Here is a 21,084-nt window from a genome sequence, read left to right as displayed (position 1 = left end):
GGGACGCCAGAGGAAACACATTTGGGTAGGCTGCATGTCAGAAGCTTTCTGTCTGCTCAGCGAGTGTGCCAGCAGGTCTTCTCATGGACCACAGACGTCTGTGAACCTTCAGCAGAGAGAGAGGCTGCGTCAGCCCAGGCATTTGCAGTGTCTGGGAAGCACACCAGCAGTCGGTGCTCTTCTGCCTTCTCTTATTCCTCTGGCGGTCTTATGAGAGTTGTGTCTCTGCATTTCTCTTAGCTAGGTCTGCTTTTCATTGCAGGTTTTCTGGGAGCTGATGGCAGAAACAAAATTTTGTGGTGTGGGTGCAGGAGATGGGATGAAACCTAAAAGTCTAGCTCTGCTGGCATTAACAACTGACTCATGGTTTCCTGGACAAACAAATACCAAAAATGCCAATGTGAGGCACTGTTTTAGCAAATTATTGTATTATCTTTTTAAATCTATTTCTGCCCTGAAGATACCAACTTCCAGTGACTATAGTGATTTCAAAAACCAGATTTTAATAGTCACCCCTAAAATGCTTCATTTGCACTTTTGTCTTATCAGAAGGAATATAACAACATTCTGAAGGTCAGAAATGAGGGTTTTATCCTGACAGTCACTGGCTGTGTACCACCGACTGTGTCTCAGTGACCCCATCTGTTAGTACAGATGATGCTACCTTTCTTTGGGAACCACTTTTAAATCCTGGGAAGACTTAATGCTGTGGCTGGGTAAAAGCAAACAATAAAAGACAAGCACTGCAGTTTTCAGAGTGAAGCAGCTGTACTTTTCCCCAGAAAGGCAAGAATAAACACACTTATTTCACATTGTATAGTAATCCTTGATATAGCCTTTGATTGTTAAGTAGCGCAGCAGCCTGTAGAACTGTCGCCTTAGATGCCTACAGAGGTCTCCATTAATGGGAGCATTTTTCTATTCAGACTTGATAGCAAAATCAGATGAGTTTCTCTGACTTGTTTTTAAATTGCTTTGATTTTCCCTTTTTGTGGAACTTCACAATATCTTTAAGGGACAATTTAAAAATGGCTTGTGAATCCTGAATGAATTTGTTGTCCTGCATCCCGAATACGCAGTGGTGAATTGGCAAGTCTGGCCTGTGCTCTGTTATTCCTTTTGTCAGAGTGCTTCCTCAGCAAGACAGCGTGTATCACCCAAGTGGCATTCTAGGAAAAAAGCTTAGATTTGTTTTGACATTTTCCTCTTTGGCAGGCAACTTTAAATATGCAGTAAACCAATCTTTTTGCAAGTTCTGTAAACATTACTGATAGTGGTTTTTTTTCATCCACACCTAGGGAACAGATAAAGCAGTCAGACTAAGCCTAGGAGGAGGAAATCTGGTACTGGCTGCTATGATCATTTTCACATTCCGTTTGCCCTTGGCAAATAAAGTATTTTTAAAGTATTGATTTTTCTCCAGTGTTGATCTGGGAATTGTTCTCAGTGTCTTTGTATTTGAATAAAATCAGAACACAATCAGTCTTGGATTTTAGGTAATGAGAAAAGGGGTATCTCGAGTACCAAAAACCTTGCTGGAGACTGGACAAATAAATGAATTCAAGTGTTTATGTAATCTCTTTAGAGAAAAGACTGTAGGGAAAAGGTACAAATATGGTGAGAATGAATGGTCCCAAACCATCTTTATTCTTAAGGCTTTTAATACAGATAGAACTACAGAATTTCTCTCTCAGTGTTTCCCTGAAAGATTTACCTTAGGGCTCTGCTTAATTCTGGAGAGTGACTTGTGCATGCCACTCCATTAGTGTGTACTTGTGCAATGTCCTGAGGAAACCCACAAGGCTCCACAGGGGTGTGGTGATGACATTCAAGTCCCGTCCTGAGTAGCAAGTGCATTGCGTAATGTTGCAAGGGAAAAACAGCGCGAAAGTGCATTGTGACCAAAAAGCAGGACACATGTCCGTTTCTCTTCCTGTTGAGCTGCATGAGACCCGTTTGATTTTGCTCATGATGGAGTTGATTCCTTTCTGTTTGGGTTTGAGGTTATTTATATGATGGAGATGTTATTTAACTGTTAAAGGGTTGGATCCTTGACTGAATCCCGAATAAAAGCAGTCTCTGAATCCCATGCAGCTCTTCTGTAGTGGGCATCTCTGTATCCTCGGTCCAGAGGCATTTGGATACTTTGCATTATTCCCCACTGCAAATGTCCTGAACACCTGTGTATCTTCCTTTTCAGCTCTCACTCTGGATCAATGAAAAGATGCTTACAGCCCAGGATATGTCCTATGATGAGGCAAGGAACCTGCACAGCAAATGGCTGAAGCATCAGGCATTTATGGCAGAACTTGCATCCAACAAAGAATGGCTGGAGAAGATTGAAAAGGTAACTAAAGAATGTCCCAAAACACCCTTGTCTTTGTCAAAGATGGTTATGCACAAAGAGAAGATCTGTTCCTCTGCAGGAACTGGTCCTTGAATTGTGCATTCAGCTAAGTCAAAAGGAGATTTCGTTACTGTAGAGTAACTATCTCATTGTGTCTCCATCTAACCCTTCATTTCACATCAATCTTAAGTATTTTTACACAAGACACATTCACAGAACACTTAATGGCTAAGTTGCCAGTTTCATTTTCTTTGTCTAAACATTCTTACGTGTTAGGAAGAAGGCTTAACCTATTTTTCGTACCCAAAGGCTGAAAAGGGCAAATGTTGTGATTTGAGGTAATAAAGGAAAAGTACTTCCCGGGAAATAACTGAACGTAGGTGAGTTCAGACACCTGTGCTGCCATGCTGGTTTTCATTCTTTCAGGACTATAATCAGGCAGCTTTTCCACATACCAACTTAATGCATGAGGTAAAGTACAGCCAGTTTTGTGATTAATTAATAGATTCACAGCTCTTTTCACCAAGTTACTGTGAAGGCCTTTATAAGCTGTGATCTGTACTTTTCCCCCCATTTCTTGTGTGCAACTTTGGAAAACTAAGGAGGAAAATTAAACTGTCTTTAGCTCTGACAGTGGGGTTTCTGTTCAATGTAAGTTAGCTTAATTGCTCGTTTCCTTTCCTACTTTGGTACTCTGTATCCCATTAGAGGCTTTTCTGTGATCTGCAAATAGCAATACCCTTTAATGGTGTAATTAGAAGTCTGCTCTTAGTACTGGATGTGCTTTTTTAGTGATGCTAGTACATCCTCATTCTTTGCCTCTGAAAAATCAGATTGCAGCAAAGAAGTACCAAAGTTGTGTCTTGAGTCAGAGCTGGCAATCACTATTAATGTTATGGGGGTCAGCGCTATTGAATGTTCTGGGTTGTGAGTAGTGTTCACATCCAAGATTTATCTATTGTCGGGACCACGTAAGTGTAGAGGTAGAAGTATAATTAGAGGTGAAGAAAATATTTCCAAAGCTAATACAGTCTTTGTAGAGACAAAAAGATATTTCAAGTCCAGGTGCTCTGCTGCTGCTAGGTACAGGTGTCCTGCTTCCCAAGGAAGAACGTTCTCTGATACTAGCACGAACCTGTGGTAATTGCTGTAACCCATCAACACACCTTTCTCAAGTCACACAGATAAGTTTTGGTGCCATAAGCTCCAGCATTATGCTGGGTCTTCATCACTGCCCTGGTGAGATGTAACACGGTGTGGGGCAGCCCGCTCTGCTCCAGTCCCAGCAGTGTCCCCAGGAGCCCCCGCAAAGGAACATGAGTAGGGGGGAGGAGGAAGGAGGCGTTGACTGACTTTCCCAATTGCCAAGAAACTCTCGTCCTGGCAACAGAGGGATGTGGGAGCTGTTGTTCTGGAAAGAGTCATTGGATAATTGGAGATGGTGGTTGATGTTGCCAGCAGATGAGGAATCCTGCGTGCTTGCTAATTGGAATAATTTCACTAATGGTCTGTGAGTGTTCCTGAGGAGGTGCCATTTTGGTTGTTCTTTGCTTTGCAGGAAGGAATGCAGCTCATTGCAGAGAAACCAGAGACTGAAGCTGTAGTGAAAGAAAAGCTGACAGGTCTCCATCAAATGTGGGAAGAGCTCGAATCCACTACCCAGACCAAGGCTCAGCGTCTCTTTGATGCAAACAAGGCGGAGCTTTTTACCCAGAGCTGTGCTGATTTGGATAAGTGGCTGAATGGTTTGGAGAGTCAAATTCAGTCGGACGACTATGGAAAGGATCTCACCAGTGTCAACATCCTGTTGAAGAAGCAGCAGGTAAATGGAGCACAGGTTGCAGAGTGGGCAGAGAGCAGATATCTGCACTCAAAGGAACAGATGGGAGATCCTTTCAGTTTAGAAAAGTTTTTATTTGCTTTTCTTTCTTCTTGTTGTTCCATCTATCTTTAAGAAACAGCAAAAACTCATCCAGAAACAAATTGGCCATAAATTTCTTGATGCAGTTGCTCCCCTGTACTTCCTTCTCTCCCATGTTAACGTCTCTGTTCTGTCTCCTGGGGTAGTCCCCCAGTCACCAGTCACTCCTCTCTGAACCTGGCTGCCTGCCCTTGATTCAAACTTGTCCAGTACTGGTCGGTCCCTGGTTTGCTGCTGTAAAGACATTAAGGAAGCAGTAAGGACAGGAGGGAGCAGTGAAGCTGTCATGCAATTAGCTGTGCTCTGAAATTTTTCAGAGTAACTTGTGAATGCCCAATAGAAGCAACTTAACTCTGCTCTATCGGCCAAATTCACCATTTGCGCAAGCAAGCGTAACGGGGTTATCAGTGGGTGGCTGCAGCTGTGAAGGAATGGATCTGTGTTTAAACCTTGTTCTTTGCAACGTGAGTGTTACAATAATTATTAATGTGGTAAATCCTTACTGATCAGCATCTGTTCTTCCTTCTTACATAGCTATTGACATACCCAAGTCACATAAACTGCTTTTACGCTACTTTTCAAGTTCTTTTGCCATGTTTGTGTTTAGATGCTAGAGAATCAAATGGATGTTCGTAAGAAGGAGATAGAGGAACTGCAAAGCCAGGCACGGGCCTTAAGTCAGGAAGGAAAGAGCACAGATGAAGTAGATGGAAAACGCCTTACTGTAGAAAAGAAATTTTTGGAGTTGCTGGAACCTTTGAATGAAAGAAAGGCAAACCTGCTGGCCTCCAAAGAAATCCACCAGTTTAACCGGGATGTGGAAGATGAAATTGTGAGTACAAAAGAAATCCCATTCCCTATATACTAGGAAAATCTCACACCTATCACAGAGCTTGGAAGAGGCCTTTCAATCATGTCTCAGTAGCATCGTAGAATAAAGCTGCTTTTTGCATCTCATGCACACCAGCCTCCGTCTGCAGTCCTAGCTGTATCTGGGGTTGCTCCAAATCAGATGTGCTCTTTTTCTCTTGCTTTCAGTTGTGGGTTGGAGAGAGAATGCCTATAGCAACATCTACTGATCATGGACACAACCTCCAGACTGTGCAGCTACTGATAAAGAAAAACCAGGTAAGCGGGTGCTGTCAGAGCTCCCTCCCTGTTATTTCTCTTTAGCACTGACTAATTCAGGAAAGAAAGGCCTGGGGCAAAATTATGGGTGCATCAGTCAAGATGTGCTATGGGGAGGTGGGGTGACCATAGCTGGGGGGCAGCGTGTTCCAGGATGCTCATGGAGGGCAGAGCCCCAGTTTATCTACATGAGCTGATGGCTTGTGTTTTGCTGCTCCTCTAGAGGTGAGATCCCTGAGCAGCATTTTTCTTTGTTGGGTGCAGCGTCTCATAAGTCTGCTTTTCTCCTGTTAGACCCTTCAGAAAGAAATCCAAGGACATCAGCCTCGTATTGATGATATTTTTGAGAGGAGTCAAAATATTATCACAGACAGTAGCCCTAATGCTGAAGCCATTCAGCAGAGACTTGCAGACTTGAAACAGCTGTGGAACCTCCTAATTGAGGAGACAGAGAAACGCCACAAGCGCCTAGAGGAGTCTCACAGAGCGCAGCAATATTACTTTGATGCTGCCGAGGCCGAAGCCTGGATGAGTGAGCAGGAGCTCTACATGATGTCAGAAGAGAAAGCCAAGGTGAGCAGCTCCACAGCAACACTAGCTTGATTTTAATTGTTTAGCTAGAGGGGGTAGGTGACATAATCTAATATGTCGCTAATGTAATGGTAACATAAACAAATCTAATTCCCTTCTAAAAGCTCAAGTGATCATCTCTTCTATCTGTTATGACATCTTGGGTAGTGTGGAGGATAGATCTTGGTGTACTGAAGCTGCCTCAGACTGTGGATGGCAACTGTGTGTTCTCCTTTGCTGCAAGGCCAGATGTGCTAATGCAGTCTTGTTAGGGCAACACTTCCAGCAGTGCGGAATTGCTGGGAACAGCATGGTGCACCTGTCTGTGAAGTAGGCCTGATGGTCACTCAGTGGAAGCCACTAGTTGTCGGCTACAGGCCTGTCTTTACAACCAGCACAGTGAAACCTGAACAGCATCAGACCATACCAAACCAGTTGAACATTTATTTTTCAATAGCTTGGCAAGTAGGTGTTAGTATGCTGTATCTTATTTGTTATTTACAAAAACACAGCATCTTCATTAACCTGATAAAATCAAACTCAGCTTTGTATCAGCATAACACTTTCATGGGTGTTCAGTCGTCAGTTAGCAAGGATTTGTTTTCTTTTTTATATCTAAGCAATGCAAATGAAAAGGACTATTAACATCAGCAGCTCATCATGAAAAATATGTTAATGAAAAGGCTTATTGACAATACCATGTAACACTGAGAGTTGTTTTCTTTCTTAATCATAACAACACATAAGTTTTGATTGGAATTTCTCCAGGCACTTTGGTGGAGAATCCTTTGGCATGAGCTAGTTAAGATTTCTTGTCTTTATCCAGTCAGTAGCCGAAAAGCCTAACAAGCAGTGTGCCTAAAACTGTTCATTTTTCTGAGCCCTGTGCAGTCAGCAGTGTGTAAACATACAAAGCTTCATAGAAGAGGAAATTCAACATGCTTAGTGCGCAGCTGATGTAATCTTGTTCTGTATCTCAGAGGGGTTGTTGTATTCACGCTTTTTTACTCATCATTTTGCTTTCTGTGGGTACCATTTACTGTGAACTCAACTGTTAATTTACAGTCATCAGGAGCTGGGAGCAGCTCTTTATAAATCTTCCTGGTTACTGCTCTTTGCTAATGCACCAAGATGAAATTGCTATGTGGGGTCTTGCCCTGGAGTGGGGAGAGTAGATTGTCATTTTCTGTCACCATTACAGGATGAACAGAGTGCAGTATCCATGTTGAAGAAGCACCAGATTTTGGAACAGGCTGTAGAAGACTATGCTGAGACTGTGCACCAGCTTTCAAAGACCAGCAGAACTTTGGTAGCAGATAATCACCCTGAAAGGTATTAACTGCTGTTTTTAATTGTATCCCGAGTTCTTTTAGTAGTTCAGTCACTTCACTAGCTCGTTCTGACACACGAACACTACAGTAAAGAGAAAATAACTCAGGAGTTTGTACAGGGGAAGCTGAGTTCAGTTTCATTAGAGGTACATGTTGGACCACATTGATTTGGCCAGAGACAGGATTTTAGGAGAACCGGGATTCTGGGTGCAGTTTTCTGCCCTGAACAAGGGTCAGTATGTGCAGCTCCTGACTTCTGGATAGCACTGCGCACCTTCAATAAATGCCCCTTGTACCCTTTATGCAGGCTAGCAGTGTCAGATCTGCCAGCACTGCTGAACTGTACAGAGGTATAGCAATCCTGAGACAAAGATCCTTATTTGTTCTTTCAGACAACTTTATGTCCAGACCATAGGGTGACAGTTATTTATCCTTCTGTCTTAGGGCAGTGCTCCCTGAGATCTACTTCTGTGAGATTTCTGTAGAAATTCCGACTTGAATCTCAGATTCAGAGTATGAGATTCAGACTTGAATCTCATACTTTAAACATAGGCATAGTAGCATCTTGATTTTGGTTAATTTATCTCAACTTTCTCAAACAGGCTTCCCTGTGAGAGAATTCAAGAAGCGTAAGAGCTGTTTCATTGTAAGAGCTGCAGCTAAGCAAACAGAATTCTCCACTGGATTTGACTGTGGGGCTGACTTGATGATGAGGCTGATTTGTGTAACTGCTCTACCTTTGCAGAGAGGAAGATAGAACAATCTTAGGCAAGATACTCTTTGCCCCTGTTGGAAGGTTGTTATTTAACTCAAAAGCACTCTCTTGTGGTCATCATAATTTCTGATGAGAGTGGATTTCCTGGCTGAGCTCACTGCAATAACATAATTGACTTCATATGGCAGAGGGAAGGCAATTTGACAGGGCTGTATGGCTCAGACAAAATATATGGAAAGATAACGGCAAGCAGAAACATTAATCACTTTTGGAAATGCTGAGCTTTAAAGTGAAAGAAACCCATCAGTGCTTCTGAACTTTGAAGCAGAATTTAAATAAAAATGAAATGCTCCTTGCCTCAGCAGCTCAAATCCTTCCTGTCATTATGGGAGAAGGCTCTGGTATGATCTGTGGTCAAACAAAAGGAAGTCATGGTTCCCAGCTTCACTCTCTAAAGTCAGTGGAGGTATACGTACATGGCAGAAGAGATTTCCAGCTAGTGCAGCCAGCTATCCCAGCAGAAGGCTGGTTAAGGGTGTCTGAGCCAAATTCCTGCATACAGCAGGCACACATTCTGGCGATTAAATATCCCAAGCGTGATTTTTATTCTTTGTATTTTTTTTCAGTCTACTCTTATTATTTGTAAAAGATAGGGAGGACTTGATGCTCTTTGTTTTTTTTCAGTGAGCGTATCAGCATGCGCCAGTCCAAAGTGGATAAGCTGTATGCAGGCCTGAAGGATCTAGCTGAAGAGAGAAGAGGCAAACTGGATGAGAGACACAGGCTCTTCCAGCTTAACCGAGAGGTGGATGACCTGGAGCAGTGGATTGCTGAAAGGGAGGTGGTGGCAGGATCCCATGAGCTGGGACAGGATTATGAGCATGTAACGGTAAGTTCTTTGGATGTGGCTGCAGGTTGACCTTTCTCTGGAGGCTGCACACAAGTAGATGGTTCATATAAATGGGTGGTTGGTTTGACTGGTTTGCTCAGATCGCTTTGCAAATACAGCCTTGCATGAATCCGTTTCTCTGTGTTTCAGATGCTACAGGAGCGATTCCGGGAATTTGCCCGAGACACTGGAAACATTGGACAGGAGCGTGTTGATACCGTTAACCACATGGCAGATGAACTCATCAACTCTGGACATTCAGATGCTGCAACAATTGCAGAGTGGAAGGATGGTCTCAATGAGGCCTGGGCTGATCTCCTGGAGCTCATTGACACGAGAACACAAATTCTAGCAGCCTCTTATGAACTGCACAAATTTTACCATGATGCCAAGGAAATCTTAGGACGCATTCAAGATAAACACAAGAAACTGCCAGAAGAGCTTGGTAGAGACCAAAACACAGTGGAAACACTACAGAGAATGCACACTACATTTGAACATGATATCCAGGCGCTCGGTACCCAGGTGTGTAGCAAGTGAACAACACGGTCTGTGGCTGAAGAGTGCTTCCACTGCTCTTGCCCCCGCTGTGGCTGGGAGACAGAGTGCTGGCAGCTGCTTGCCAAGTGTATTCCTATGGGAATAAGTTCCTATGGATCATTTTCTTATCTGTTTTTCTGCTTCTCTGTTCTTGCATTAGGTTAATTAGTTTCCCTAAAACAGAAATCAATGGATTTCTGAATACACGGATAATTGCCTGTTGAACTTTATTCCATCTCCTGCCCTTGGCTGGAGAAGAATTCATAAATGCAGAGAAATTCTGTATTGATTTGAAGTAAAGCAAAAAGTTGCGATGTCTCCTACTAGTCTTAGGAATAGAGTATGGATAGGGAGGCATGAGGGTAACACACTAGCTCCGCAGAGAAGCTTTTTCTGATTGCCCCAAGCAGCAGCACTGTTAGTAGGACACTGCATGGCAGATATGGTAGGAAAACAGTTTACATTCAAAGAAAAATAATCATTTGACTTAAGATAGTGTCTCTTCAGGCAACTTCTGAAAGACAATGAACAGATACTAAGTCTGTCAAGAATTTTTAATATACCAGAGATAAGATGAAATGCAGGTTTCAGGTTTTTCTGTTCTTAATGTTTTTCTTGAGTAGAATTTATATTAATTGTACTGAAAGCCACCTTAGGTTTGCTTGCTCTTTATGCCAGCAGAAGGAAATATAAAGGGATGTGTAAGCTTATTAAAAAAAATCTTTAGAAATCTCCTCTGTTAGGCACTTCTTGCTTTCTGGGAGGCAAAGTAAGTCTGTAGATCTACCGAGAGGCTTTCTGACTCGGTTATGAGTTTAGGCTTTCTGACTTGAATATCGCTTTTTATAATGCATCCTAATAGCAATCTGAGGGGATTTGTCCAGGCTAAGGTTTTTAAAAGCAGCCAAACTTGGTCTAATTCTTTATCTTCTGAAGCCAAGGTATGTTAAATAGAAGAAGGCAGCTGTTCATACAGCACACATGGGATTCTAAATTAAAAAAAAAAAAAACAACAAACAAAAAAACACCAACAATGTTCAACTGCCAAAATGAGAATTCTGGAGAGAAACAAGTTGCTTAAGGAATGGAGGAATTAAGACTGGCTGTATTTATCTCAGTAGGTCAGAAAAGAAAGTTTTTATGACTGAACTGTCTGCCAGATCTTGATTATGTTGCAATTTACATAGTTGTTTACACTAGAATAAAGAGGGTGTAGCAACCATTTGATTTTTTTCAAGAGCTTTGCTTGAAGAAGCTGTAGATTTTATACATTAAATGGGAGACATTCACAAAACACCAATCCCAGTCTCTCAAAAAGGTAATTAGAATCAAGACCTAAATGAGGGAATAGGTAATGATAGCACTGAGCTATGTCGAAAGCACTTAGGATAGTTCTGGGGTGAAACTGCTAGAGTACCACCATAGATCATCGTGGCAGTGGCAAGATCTGTGTGCCTGTAGCTAGAACACCGTTTAATTTCATAATCAAACCTTTCTAAAATGAGAGAATGATTAGAAAAGACCCAATACAGTGTTTCTTGGCTCGGAAAATATGTGAAACAGACAAGAAATAGCATTTGATGTCCCAAGAGAGCGTTTGTAAGCAAAAGAGATTTCTAATAATAGAAGGATCTTTGAATTTCTAAATTTCTACTGTTTGAAGTCATTATCTGCATTTCTGAAAAAATCATCTCTGTGTCAGCTAGAAAAATGGTTTTGATATGGGAGTTCCTGAGTGGTATTCTCTCACTTGTGTGGGAGGAAGAAAATTTGATGATGAAAATGGTCCCCTTTTGCCCTGGAATTTAACAGTCACTTTATATTGGCATCCAGTTTTACACGAGGCTTAGGCAGTGGCAAATCTTTGTCTTTGGGGTCCCTTGTCCCACAGACTTCTCTAAGAAACATTCTTGTAGAGAGATACTGACCGAGTAACAGAATAAACCTTTCTAGTATTGACAGACCACATATATTGACAATTAATATTGACAATGACTTCAGAAAGCCATTCCAATTTTGAATTAGCAGCTAAAATGCCCCCATATTTGATACTCAAAAATACCCAAATGTTGATTCATTTATCTCTTACAAACACATGCCAGGTAAGACAGCTGCAGGAGGATGCTGCACGCCTTCAGGCTGCCTATGCTGGGGACAAAGCTGATGACATCCAGAAGAGGGAAAATGAGGTCCTAGAAGCCTGGAAGGCACTGTTGGATGCCTGCGAGGGCCGCAGGGTTAGACTGGTGGACACAGGAGACAAATTCCGTTTCTTCAGCATGGTTCGGGATCTCATGCTTTGGATGGAAGATGTTATCAGGCAGATTGAAGCCCAGGAAAAGCCAAGGTAATGTGAAGTATCTTTTGTAGTATCATGCAGAAGATAAGGCTGCAGGTCAGCTGAGGAACATCTGTAACACTCAGTGTTGCTGAGCCAGAAATTGAAACAGTGGCTGACATAATGGGATGGTGTTGTGGCAGCTTGCTCTTATGTATTGCTGCCCAGTAGAGGCTGGGGGCTGCTGAAGTAGTGGCAATAGAAAATTATGTTCAAAGATTGTCCCACAAATTTCTTTATCTGACCCCCAACTGACAATAGAAGGGTGCTGTCCCTATGGAATGGCTGCTGACGGTCCCTGTTTCCTGAACTACAAAGACAACCTAGGAATTAAATTTTGTATCATACCATTCTGGGTTAGATTTTTTTTTTTTAATGTAGCAGCTGTTAAATTTGAAATACATGTTTCTGAACCATGGATTGACTATTTTAGGGATGTGTCGTCTGTTGAACTGCTAATGAACAATCACCAGGGTATCAAAGCAGAAATTGATGCCCGAAATGACAGCTTTACTACCTGTATTGAGCTTGGCAAATCTCTTCTGGCAAGAAAACACTACGCATCAGAGGAGGTATTGTGCTTACTGAATGGGTAACAACTGCAGTGCACTGGCCTATAGATTCCTTTTCAGCTAGAGAAACTTGCATTGTGTAATTTATGGATTAATAAGGTGCATATTTATAATGACGTGCATTACTTCAGGGACTATTGCAGTTACTTGCTATTGTGAAATTAGCGTAAGATTTAATGCTGTGGATTCATATGGGGGAGCAGAGATGGCACCAAAGTTTAACGTATCCCTGTCCGTCCAGGAAATGCAAAGAAGCTGTTGCATTCAGTCTGCAGAGAGCTGTCTCTGGGATGGCTGTGCTTGGAAAGGTGATTTCTTAGAGCAAGAGCAGAGACAACTGAGAGGCAGCCTGAATTTTGTTGAGGGCAGCTGGAATGCTTATGAAGAGGCCTGCTAGGGGACGGAGCAGGAAGAAGTTCACAGGGAGTAAATCCAGGGGATATTACAAGAGAAATGTATTTGACTTCCTAAGGCCTTGATTTATTTTCTGATTTGACTAAGCCAAAGGATAGAGGCTCAACCCTCGTTTCTTCCTGCCTCCCTTTTGCAGAGGGAGGATAGCCAAATGTCGTAAGACTGCCTGCTTGGGGAGGTCATGTTTTCTGTGTTTGTGTTACACATAAGTGCTGCAGAGCAGCCTCAGAGTAACATTTCCTCAGGAACTGGAAGGTTTTGCTAGCCAGTATTCACCCTGTGAATGATATAGGGCTTATGCTGGCATGTCATTGTTAGCACAGGTAGCACATTTTGCATTATCTATAAATAAAAAAAAGTGGAAGATACACTGCATGGTTGTACCATTAGATTTGTTTGTCCATTATACTCCTTTGATCAAATAATCTTGGTACTGTAGTTCTTAACAGATACTGTATGCTTATGCAAACATAGTGTTTTAATGTAAATGTCATATTTATTTGTATTTCAAAGAAAAAAAAAAGCCATAATATTCATATTTAAGTCATTCCTGACAATCCAGCACAATGTATCCTGTCAGTAAATGCCAGTGCCTTTTGCTTGTGATACCAGCTTACACAGTGTGGTGAGGTGACCGTGCTGCCTGATGCTTATGTAACAGTCCTGCATTCTCCTCTTAAATCCAGATCAAGGAAAAGCTACTGCAGCTGACAGAGAAAAGAAAAGAAATGATTGACAAATGGGAAGACAGATGGGAGTGGCTGAGACTGAGTAAGGATGTCCTCGCATTTTTCTTGGCAGGGCCGTATCTAACTCTCTCTTCACTGTGTCTTTCTGAGCACTTTAAAAACTTACAACTCCTTTTTTATTTTTTTCATCACTTGAAAGTGTTTTTGTACTGTACTAACTATAAAATTCATGTCTGTTAATTGTAAAATAACTGAGAACTTGAAACAAAGAAACCTGCACTAAAGGTCTTACTCTGTATGACCAAAACTGGAGCTAGGTGAAACAGATGCACTAGGTTTTGCAGGTGTCACATTCCAACTGTTTTTCTACAAAGGATGTACTAACAAAAAATACGGGGAAGTAAAGCTTTGTTACCTTACACATGTAACACACCAGCATTGTCTGAGAGGCTAGGTTAATGAGTTTATTGACAAAAGATGTACTTTTAAATGTTAGAGCATTTTCCAGTTTTTACACCAGAAACAACAACACAGTTCAGATACTCTAACAAGGTTTTCTGTAACTCATATGGACTGAAGGCTTTGCAGCAGATAGTTACCAATACGTGCACTTTGAGCATCTCAAAATGTACAGCACAGTGTAATCATTTTGTGGAGTTCTGGGCTGCTGTGCATACTTTCTTCATTCTGAGTCTCAGCAGGCTTTAAGAAAAAGAATCGCATGATTGCCTGTCCCTAAGTTTGGGTGGTTGAACCATATTCTTCATCAAAATTGTTGCAATGTCATTCACAAAAGCTGTGGAAGCTTTTTTCAGCTGAAAGGAAACCTGGAACTGTAGCATCGTAGGCAAGCATGAAGTACAGGCTTGCAGCCTTCAGTCTAGCTGTTTGGTTGACAGGGCAGAGTGAGGAAGAAAACCAGCAAGTAACAGAATTTCGTCCGTGAAGTTACTAGGTAACAGCAGATTAGAACAGAAAGGAGACACTGAAATTAGAAATAGTTTGTACAAGAAATAAAGGTGGGCCTTAACTTTTGTTTTTCCTCAAAGCAAAGCCAACATGAGAAATTTCTGTCTTTTTACTGTTAATTTCAGTGAACTTAGTTAAGGAAAACACTTAGCCAAATACATTTGCTTTTTTCCCCCAGCTATTTTAAAGTAAATTCAGAAGATGCCCAATACCTTCATGATGCCCTTTTTGACATTAATAGCACTGATGTCTGTACATTCTTTACTCAGTTTTGGAGGTGCATCAGTTTTCAAGAGATGCAAGTGTGGCTGAGGCCTGGCTGCTGGGGCAGGAGCCCTACCTATCCAGTCGTGAAATAGGTCAAAGTGTTGATGAAGTGGAAAAATTAATCAAGCGGCATGAAGCATTTGAGAAATCCGCAGCTACTTGGGATGAGAGATTTGCAGCACTGGAAAGACTGACCACGGTGAGTGCTTTAGACAAGAAGAACTCCTCTTGGCCATTCCCATTGTGGTGTCAGCTGATTGTTCCTAGTAACTTCCCAGCACCACCAACCTCATCTCCATTTGTTGATGCTGTGGAGGGCCAACCAAGGGCAATCACCCAGGGCCTGAAGTTTCATGTTCCCAACAATGCTAAAACCCTCTTAGGTTCATTTGAGCTCAACAGCCTGCAAAAGGAGCTTAAGTGGTAAATGACCTTAGTAGTCTGCAAGAGCTGTCAGAGGCCCAGGAGTGATGTCCCAGAAGCAAATTCTAGAGTTGAGTGGTTTGCCCCAGCTCTCTGATGTACAGGCCATACTGCTAAAAGGGAAAGGAGATGCTGAGGAAAGAAAACCCAGATCCAAACTCTTGAAAATATTTTCAGTTCAAGAGGACAGCATGGGGAGACGAGTTCAATAAAAATGTTTGTTGTGTTTTGACTGCTCCAGTACAAGGCTATATTTTCCCCTATAAATACATAAGCAAAAAACACACACACAAAAAAAAAAACCTCTAAAAAACATTTTCATCAGAGCTGAAATGTCAGTAATTAATGCTTGGAGAGTATCTCTAGAGAACAATCTTTAGACACTAAAATTGAAATGGCTTAATTTTTAACACTCACTGAACATCACAGCTGCAGACAGTGAATTGGAGTTTCATAGCATCTTCAAAAAACAAGCTGTTTTTATTTTGATGGTTAATTTCAGGGATTCCGATGTGAAACATTTTACTTTCGTGTATGTCAAGCAGACAAGAGGATGTCACTTTTAAATATTTTGATAGCTTGGGATACTTTGTTTTTTTGGTTTTGTTTTGTTTTTCTTTTTTTGTTTTAACGAATTAGGTAAGATACCTGGACATAGCAAGCTGCTGCGCAGGCACTCCATTTCATATTAGAGTCTGATGCTCTGACTTAGTGCCAAATCCAGTGCAAGAAGCTTTGTATAATTAATAAAGACCTGTGCCTTCAAATTTTATGCCAATAAACTTTAATTTCAGTAAGTTTCAGAAAAATGTAGGGTATTGTTCTTCATTTCTAGTAATGCCCCTGAAAAATGACTGAGATGCAATGCTTTAACATGCACAAAAATGTTTCATTTATCAGTTGGAACTGCTGGAAGTACGTCGACAACAGGAGGAAGAGGAGAGGAAGAGACAGCCGCCTACTCCAGAGCCAAGCCCAAAGGCTGCAGAGGATGCAGACTCCCAGCAGCAATGGTAAGCCCACGATGCAGGAAGCTGAACTGCACACTTCACGTGTCAGGATTCTCAGGGTGAAGATGTGTTGTAAAGGGGGAGTCTGGAGGTTGCGTGATTTTGTGATGTGACCATTTTTAGAAGACTTCATGGATGTAGCTGATGGGGGCAAGACCTTGCCCAGAGATCTCAATTCACTGCTAGGTTGAATGTTCCAATTTTTCACCATGAAGCAGTTCCTATAACATAAGACATACCTGGCCTTCAAGTAAAAATGCTGTTTATACACCTTATACACCCTGTGTGTTATTAATTAAAATTTCTGAACAATCTTTGCTTTCTCCTTTAATGAGCATCTGTTACGGATGGATTTTAAGCCGTGTCCATGTAACATTAACATTTATGAAATTACTTGTATGACAGGAGTAGACTTTGTGAGGTAGTAACCGTCATGAAAGCCTATTTTGATCACACTTAAACACTGGATTTATTCAGCGGTGCATTTCTTTATTGCAGTAGGCTTCTGCCTTTGCAAGTGGAAACCTTTTAAAGGCAATGCTTTTACAGTGTTGTCAACAGATGACTTGGCAGTTTTTAAGAGCTTGCTTGAATTTGAGATATGCAAAATTCAGTACGAAAATCTTGTTTTGGTGAAAAAGATTTGTGACTTTCAAGAACTTAATATCTTTTCTTTTTCCTTTCTCAACAGGGATGGAACAAAAGGAGAACAGGTTTCCCAAAATGGTTTGCCATCAGACCAGGAATCTCCACGGGTTAGTTACCGCTCCCAAACCTACCAAAACTACAAAAACTTTATTAGCAGACGGACAGCCAATGACCGATCATGGTCTGGACTGTGACATAAAGAAACATTTGCAGCAAAAGACACCATTTTTTCAGTATGGTTTACTGGTTCTGGTTTAATCTTTTGGCTTCAGATTTCCCTGCTGCTTTTCTCTTCCTTCCCATCAGTTGATTTTATTTAATTAGCAGCCCCTTGGAGATACATTTTGTTTCACTTTAATCCTTGTTTATTTCAATATCCCCACTGACACTCAGTTGCTTTAAGGTGACACATTTATTTCATGTTATTTACTGTGAGTTTTTCATGTCGTTAATAGTATTAAGATTTTCCAGCTAAACCGTCTTTTATATGAGTAATTGAGATTTAATGAGATTACATCATAATGAAGAAGAGAACTAGAATCTGACAGGTATGACGCATCGAGTTACACTAACAGGTTTCAGCACGGCAACATTATTAAATCAGCTGCATTAGAAAGTGAGTTATTCACAAGGCCAAAGACAATACATGCAAGTGAGCTCAGTAGAAAAGGCTGGGAGGGAGGGGAGTGTTGTAACTACCAACAAATTAAAAGCCTTAAGGTTAGCTTTATAACATTCCATGCAGAATGGATTCATTGCCTGCAGATAAAAATAAGCATGAAATAAACCAATAAAAAATAGTTTCTAGATTTATCTTGGAATTTAGTCCTTTTGAAGAGTTGTGATCTTGCTGACTATCTGTTTTGGGGCCCCATTTTCCCTTGGAGAATTTATGCAACAGCAGTTCCATTGACTGACATTGAAGATACAGTGGTACAAATGAGATTAGGATGCAGACCCTTATGGAGAGGTTGTGACACTTTTCTTTGAAAGTGAAATAAAGTACAGTGGTCTAAGATCCCAGCTCTCTATTTTCTATAGATCTAGGCTGAATTGTCAATTCATTCTTTCTTGACAGAGGAGGTTCTAGTGGAGTCAGGATGCATGCCAATACTCTTAAATGTGCAGCCATAGAAATAACAGTAAATATGTACGTTTATTTAAAGCAACACAGTAGTTGAAAACTGGCCTATCTCTTCATTACCTTCCTGCAAAGCCTGCTTGTTCCAATTGATGCTCTGAATTGTGGTAAAAACTGGCACTTCTCTGTCATGTTTTTGAACCTCACTCTCTCAGGTCATAGTAAACACATGAAGGGCTCCTGGCAGGCTCACATCAGCAGATATTAGAACTTCTACTATTACCACAAAGGAAATAAAGGTCCCAGTCTAGGACATTGGGAGGAACTGTCTTTCAGCATAAGCTTACCTTTCAGATCATCCATCCCAGTTACTTCTGGGTCTTCACACAGACTCTATTAATGCTGTTGGATAATAAGCAGTTCTGTCTTTTTCTTTCTTTTAAATAAAGCCTTTCAGTTCATCTTCAATATTAATGAAGAAGTGAGATGAGTGTTTTACATTCTAATGTTTATGAAATTATATGTAGTTGTGGCAAGGAATATGAATCCCAGATCATCATCACCTTGCTGGTTATCACAGTCTTATACATCACCTGTTTGCTTCATTTTTTATTTTATTACCATGATACATAATGCATTTCCATGTTAATCTTTGCCATCCACACTTCACAGTTTTCCATGAGAGCTTTTTAGGTCAGTTCACTGAATCTTGTGTTGCAATACATCAGATGTACACAGCTGTATTATTTCTGACTTGAGGCATGAAATATGCTGTAGTTGGTCAGATTTTCTCTGACAACCAGCTGAGCAGTGCAGCTATATTATTCTGTATTGGCTAAGCTCATAAAGAGAGGTGGTTGAAAGGATGTGCTTCAGTAATTGTACTTTTACTGTAACTTGTCTTTCCACTTCATGATGCATGTTTTTTTTCTTTTGTCAGGATAACAAGATATATATTCTTAATGCATTTTAAATTTTCATATAAAATTATGCAAATGATCTGGTGTCTACTTACACCAGTGTTGGGTCTGTGTGCCTTTAAGAGTATGGCAGTTCTCAGAGCAGTTTAGCTGTAGCTTCAGATACCACAATTTGGGAAGCCTTCAGATGTATTCTGGCTAAAAATTAGTTTGTAAAGGTAATTTATATAGATACATGTTTTTACTTGCATTAGTCCACTTCTATATAGAAATGATACTTACATGATTAAGAAAAATTAATTATGTCATCAATTAAGGTAATCATTTTAGGCACAAGAAGTGTAAGATTTCACCAATTCAGTATGGCGTATGGTTCCGGCTTAAAACATTAAAATGGTTACTTATGCCAGAACAATACACAGGCTGTCATCTATTTGCATCTGAAAAGGCAAATATGTCTCTAGTATTTAAGCTGTGGTGCAGAGACTTAAGTTGATGACCTGTACTTAATGTTGCTTCAAGCACTATGAAAATCCAAGGGATGGATGTCATTGTCACTGGCTGTCTTGTTGCATGTTATACAGTCCTGACTTAAATATACCTCAAGAGTAGTCTCTAGCCACTAAAGAATTCGCAACTAATCTCTCAGTCACAATTAAGAAAACTGTATTCATGTATGTGATAACTGTTTTGTTGTAACAGTACAGTTTGCTATTAATGTTTGTCCTCTGTTGCATTGTCTTTGCATGCCAAATGCATGTTTCCATTAAAATTTGTTTAGCTCCTGTTTTTCTCTATTTTCATGACACATTCTTTGCATACCTGTTTATGATTCAGATTTATTTTGCTTGTTTTCTGTTAATTGTAGATAACACATGGAAAGGAAATAAAACCTGAAAGAGCATCAATAAAGCTTTTCATAGCCCTTTTACAATCAGCAGCATTTTAAGTAGATTTTACAGGTCTGATTGTGTAATTAAAGTTGGCAGTTATCATTTAAAACCACAGGCTTGTAGATTGCAGCACTGAATTACATGTTACTTACCATAAAAACATTTTAAGTAGCTGTGCAGTGGCTGCTGTTCTGGAACTTGTCTGTTTTACTTCAGATTAATCATTACAGGTACCCCAAAATCTGTAATATTTTCACATCTTGTCTGTATCACTACAGAAAACATACTACTTTCAGCATTGGCTTAGCTAATAGGTAGTTCTGGGTAGTTGTGCTGAGTCAACTGTGGTCTATGTAGCATGCAGACTACAAGTCTCCACTAATTCTTTATTGCTGTTCACAAGTGCCTCATATATCTCAGACAGGGATCCTGTCAGTTTAAAAGAAGAGTATGTTTGAAGTTCAGTAACAGTCAGTGGTCAGTAAAATTTTCAAATGGCTATCCTTTTTCTTTAATGTGGTATGTTGGCCATTGATCAGTGCTGGTGGTGATTAATTAATTAAGCATTCTTTGGTGAATCACTGGTTGTGTATTTCACTACCTGTGTTGCAGCAGCAGTGCTGGCAGTGTTTGGATAATCTTCAGTCTCATCTATTTATTCCCCCTACCTCCTGCCCTCCTTTAATCAACATTTTTGTTTTATTTTGAGATTTGAATATAAATAGTAGGGTTTGATGGCTTTGACTTAACCTAAGTTTGAAGAAGCAGCATCATTGATTTTTACTCCAGCTGGATAACACTAGATAGATCTTCAGTGCAGGGTAGATGTTCCTTCTGATAACTAGGCTGTAAGGCTACGTGTCTTTAGGGACAGAGTAAAATAGATATGACTTGAAGTGGAATGTGAGCTGTGATTCTTTCCCTGTTTCAGTGATGTAGTGTCTGTACTCTGGAGATTTAGATTGCTTAAAGGCAGTTAACCAACCCTTCCCATATTCATAGCAAGTTGACACTTAGATCTTTCTAGGTCAATATCTGAGGTACAAAGGTGTGAGGTACAATAATGTATACTTGGCAGGTACAAGAAGTTTTAGACAATGGTGGCAAAATTTAGTTTGTTGCATAATAATTCGGCTGCTTTTGAATTGTTCGGGCTTTTTGCAGAAGTGGGAATGTCTAATTACTGTGCCATTCACAAATACCTGCTTGTCTGCATAAAAACAGTCCAGAATGTTTGTAATCTACTAGAGCATTAGCAGCACTAAGCTTTAGTAACTTGCTAATAATAATAATACACACTGGTTGTGTAACTCCTGAGCTGCTACCAAATGGCTCTACATGTCAAAGTAATGTTACAAGGAAAAAAAAAACAAACTGGGACCAAGCTGCATTTCCAAAGTGTATAGCCATTAGGATTCC

General features: G+C 40.6%; 1 protein-coding gene across 6 annotated transcripts in view; it reads left to right on the top strand.

Moving 5' to 3' along the window:
• The window catches only part of SPTBN1 (spectrin beta, non-erythrocytic 1), a 134,902-nt gene that overhangs the window by 107,577 nt on the left and 6,241 nt on the right, over positions 1 to 21,084 (top strand). For 5 of the 6 annotated variants that reach the window (XM_035565501.2, XM_050710061.1, XM_035565500.2 and 2 more), the window contains 14 exons: positions 2,201 to 2,347; positions 3,906 to 4,169; positions 4,876 to 5,100; positions 5,307 to 5,396; positions 5,691 to 5,969; positions 7,168 to 7,298; positions 8,697 to 8,901; positions 9,052 to 9,426; positions 11,544 to 11,788; positions 12,213 to 12,351; positions 13,452 to 13,536; positions 14,693 to 14,889; positions 16,014 to 16,126; positions 16,815 to 16,878. In XM_035565501.2, the coding sequence (XP_035421394.1) occupies positions 2,201 to 2,347; positions 3,906 to 4,169; positions 4,876 to 5,100; positions 5,307 to 5,396; positions 5,691 to 5,969; positions 7,168 to 7,298; positions 8,697 to 8,901; positions 9,052 to 9,426; positions 11,544 to 11,788; positions 12,213 to 12,351; positions 13,452 to 13,536; positions 14,693 to 14,889; positions 16,014 to 16,126; positions 16,815 to 16,878 (2,559 nt within the window). Of the gene's footprint in view, positions 1 to 2,200; positions 2,348 to 3,905; positions 4,170 to 4,875; positions 5,101 to 5,306; positions 5,397 to 5,690; positions 5,970 to 7,167; positions 7,299 to 8,696; positions 8,902 to 9,051; positions 9,427 to 11,543; positions 11,789 to 12,212; positions 12,352 to 13,451; positions 13,537 to 14,692; positions 14,890 to 16,013; positions 16,127 to 16,814; positions 16,966 to 21,084 lie in introns of those variants that run through there. The other variant, XM_035565505.2, reaches the window with a different exon arrangement.

The sequence above is a fragment of the Cygnus atratus genome, chromosome 3 (genome assembly GCF_013377495.2).
Source record: "Cygnus atratus isolate AKBS03 ecotype Queensland, Australia chromosome 3, CAtr_DNAZoo_HiC_assembly, whole genome shotgun sequence".
Lineage (NCBI taxonomy): Eukaryota > Metazoa > Chordata > Aves > Anseriformes > Anatidae > Cygnus > Cygnus atratus.
This window is presented reverse-complemented; position numbering and strand designations above follow the sequence as displayed.